The sequence below is a fragment of the Rhagoletis pomonella genome, unplaced genomic scaffold (assembly GCF_013731165.1).
Source record: "Rhagoletis pomonella isolate Grant_MI unplaced genomic scaffold, Rhpom_1.0 Rhpom_scaffold_00012, whole genome shotgun sequence".
NCBI lineage: Eukaryota > Metazoa > Arthropoda > Insecta > Diptera > Tephritidae > Rhagoletis > Rhagoletis pomonella.
The window spans coordinates 18,735,319-18,737,206 of record NW_023458566.1 but is presented as its reverse complement, the minus strand read 5'-3'; the positions used below and the strand labels follow the sequence as shown (position 1 = coordinate 18,737,206).

The 1,888-nt window shown below is 44.6% G+C and overlaps 1 protein-coding gene across 1 annotated transcript; it reads right to left on the bottom strand.

Moving 5' to 3' along the window:
- Positions 1-527: 527 nt before the first annotated feature.
- Positions 528-850, bottom strand: LOC118747617 (glycine-rich protein 5-like). Its single transcript, XM_036481665.1, has 2 exons — positions 803-850; positions 528-746 (listed from the first exon to the last, which is right to left on the bottom strand). The coding sequence occupies exons 1-2, from the start codon at positions 848-850 to the stop codon at positions 528-530; spliced, it is 267 nt and encodes an 88-aa protein (XP_036337558.1).
- Positions 851-1,888: the final 1,038 nt, after the last annotated feature.

The window sequence follows — 1,888 nt, the reverse complement described above, 5'->3', positions numbered from 1 at the left end:
TTAGAGCCATATTGATTGAAGAATTTTAACATTTGCAAGGACAAAGTGGTCGCTTGGCTGCGTGACATGTGCCCAGCGGCGAGTAGATAACCGTAAACCTACACCACGCGCCTCCTGATAAGCTGTTAAGCGAAAAGAATTTCCGAATGTTGAGCCTTGGACTTGTTTGTGCTATGACAAAGCAAAAATTCGACTGGCTCTCATAAAATTGTTTGCTACTCAACACTTGTCCGCATTTTTTTTAATCAGCAATTCACGCCGCCACAATTATCACAGGTGCTGTGCCTGGTCGCCCTTTCTGTCCCCCCTTCCCCCCAAAAAAAAGGCCTTCCGCAACATTGAACATTTAATCGACAGTTAAGCGTACAATCGACAGCCATGGGCAAGCGGAAATCGAAATCGGATATCGAATGAATGATTTGCCTTCAGCTAGGCGCTTTTATTTATGATACCCTCGTTTACATTTGCAGTAATCAAAAAAAAAAAACAAATCAACACATTAGTGTGCGCAGGTGTTGTGGTTGCGCTTAGCGCCTGCCCGCACCAGCGCCGCCTTGTCCGCCACCGCCACCGCCGGCGCCAACGCTGAATCCTGCGCCGAACGATGCACCACCGGTAGCTCCGCTGTCACCTCCGCCACCTGCACCGCCACCTAGGCCAGCACCGATGCTCATCCCAGCTCCTGCACCAGCCCCAGCGCCGCCGCTAGGTGGTGGAGGTCCTTGAGCGTTCGTGCAGCCGCCTGCCTGCGTGAAAAAGGAGCTAGTTAAAAAATTCAATATCAACTACGATGGATACCCACCATCAACAGCACCAGCACGGACAGGAGCAAAGCCAAGTTGCGCTTCATTTTCAATCGTTGAATCAAAAAATAGTTAGTTTTGCAAACTGTTTGATGGCGTCGACGTTGCACCCTATTTATACCACAGGCCGGCCCTCAAATGCGAGCCAGTTGCTTGATTGCTATCCCAAAAATTTTGTGTTCGATTGGTGTTGCATGTCCCATTTTACAAGCATTGTCCGGTGATAAATTATGTCAAATGTTTATTCAATTAAGCCAAAACCTTTTAATTGTTATTGTTACTTTGTTGCCCCCAGTGCTATCGCCAGGTGCTATCGTCGCGTATAATTAATGCAATTACCTAGGAATTATTTAGTTGGCTAATGATTTTATTCGCTGGCGTGCCACTCGGACGCCTGACTCTCAATCAAACACGAATTGGTTGATGTGCAAATGCCATTGATTTTTGTTTGATTCACATCTCAGCCATGTTGTTGCCGGCACTTGTCCGATTTATGATCGTTATTAGTTCCCATAAAACTATAATAATTTAAATGCTTGCATGAAGTTATGAAAGCGAAATGGAAGCTCCGTTTTTGTGTGCAATATCTTAGCGAAAGTTGTAAATTTCGTGGGAAAGCATGACATGGCTTTTGTGTCAGCGAAAGTAGAAATGATATTGCAATTAAAAAATGCTTTAAAAAAATCAGAATTTACAACTGTTGGGTGCACAGCAATTTTGCACTGTGGTGCAATTTTGATTTGTTATGCGACCCTAGGCACCAATAATATGGCAATAAGGCCACTGAATATGCACCTGACTTCGCGTACAACATTTATTGCAAATCACAAAGCCGAAGTCAGACAGGGAAAATTTTAAGAAAGAAAAAAACTCAGTGTGTGTGCCCTAAGCGTGCATGAACTGAAAAGCAGTCAGTCATTCGTTTTCCGTCCACGTATGCGCCATATACCACCTTCACCGTGGCGTTAAGTCGATGGAAAAGTTTCGCTTCTAAGAAAGAAAAAGCTTTTGTCGATCACCCCACGACTAGGAATTTACTTATTCCGAAGGTGCTGGAAGCGATGTGTGGCAATAACAGGAAAATT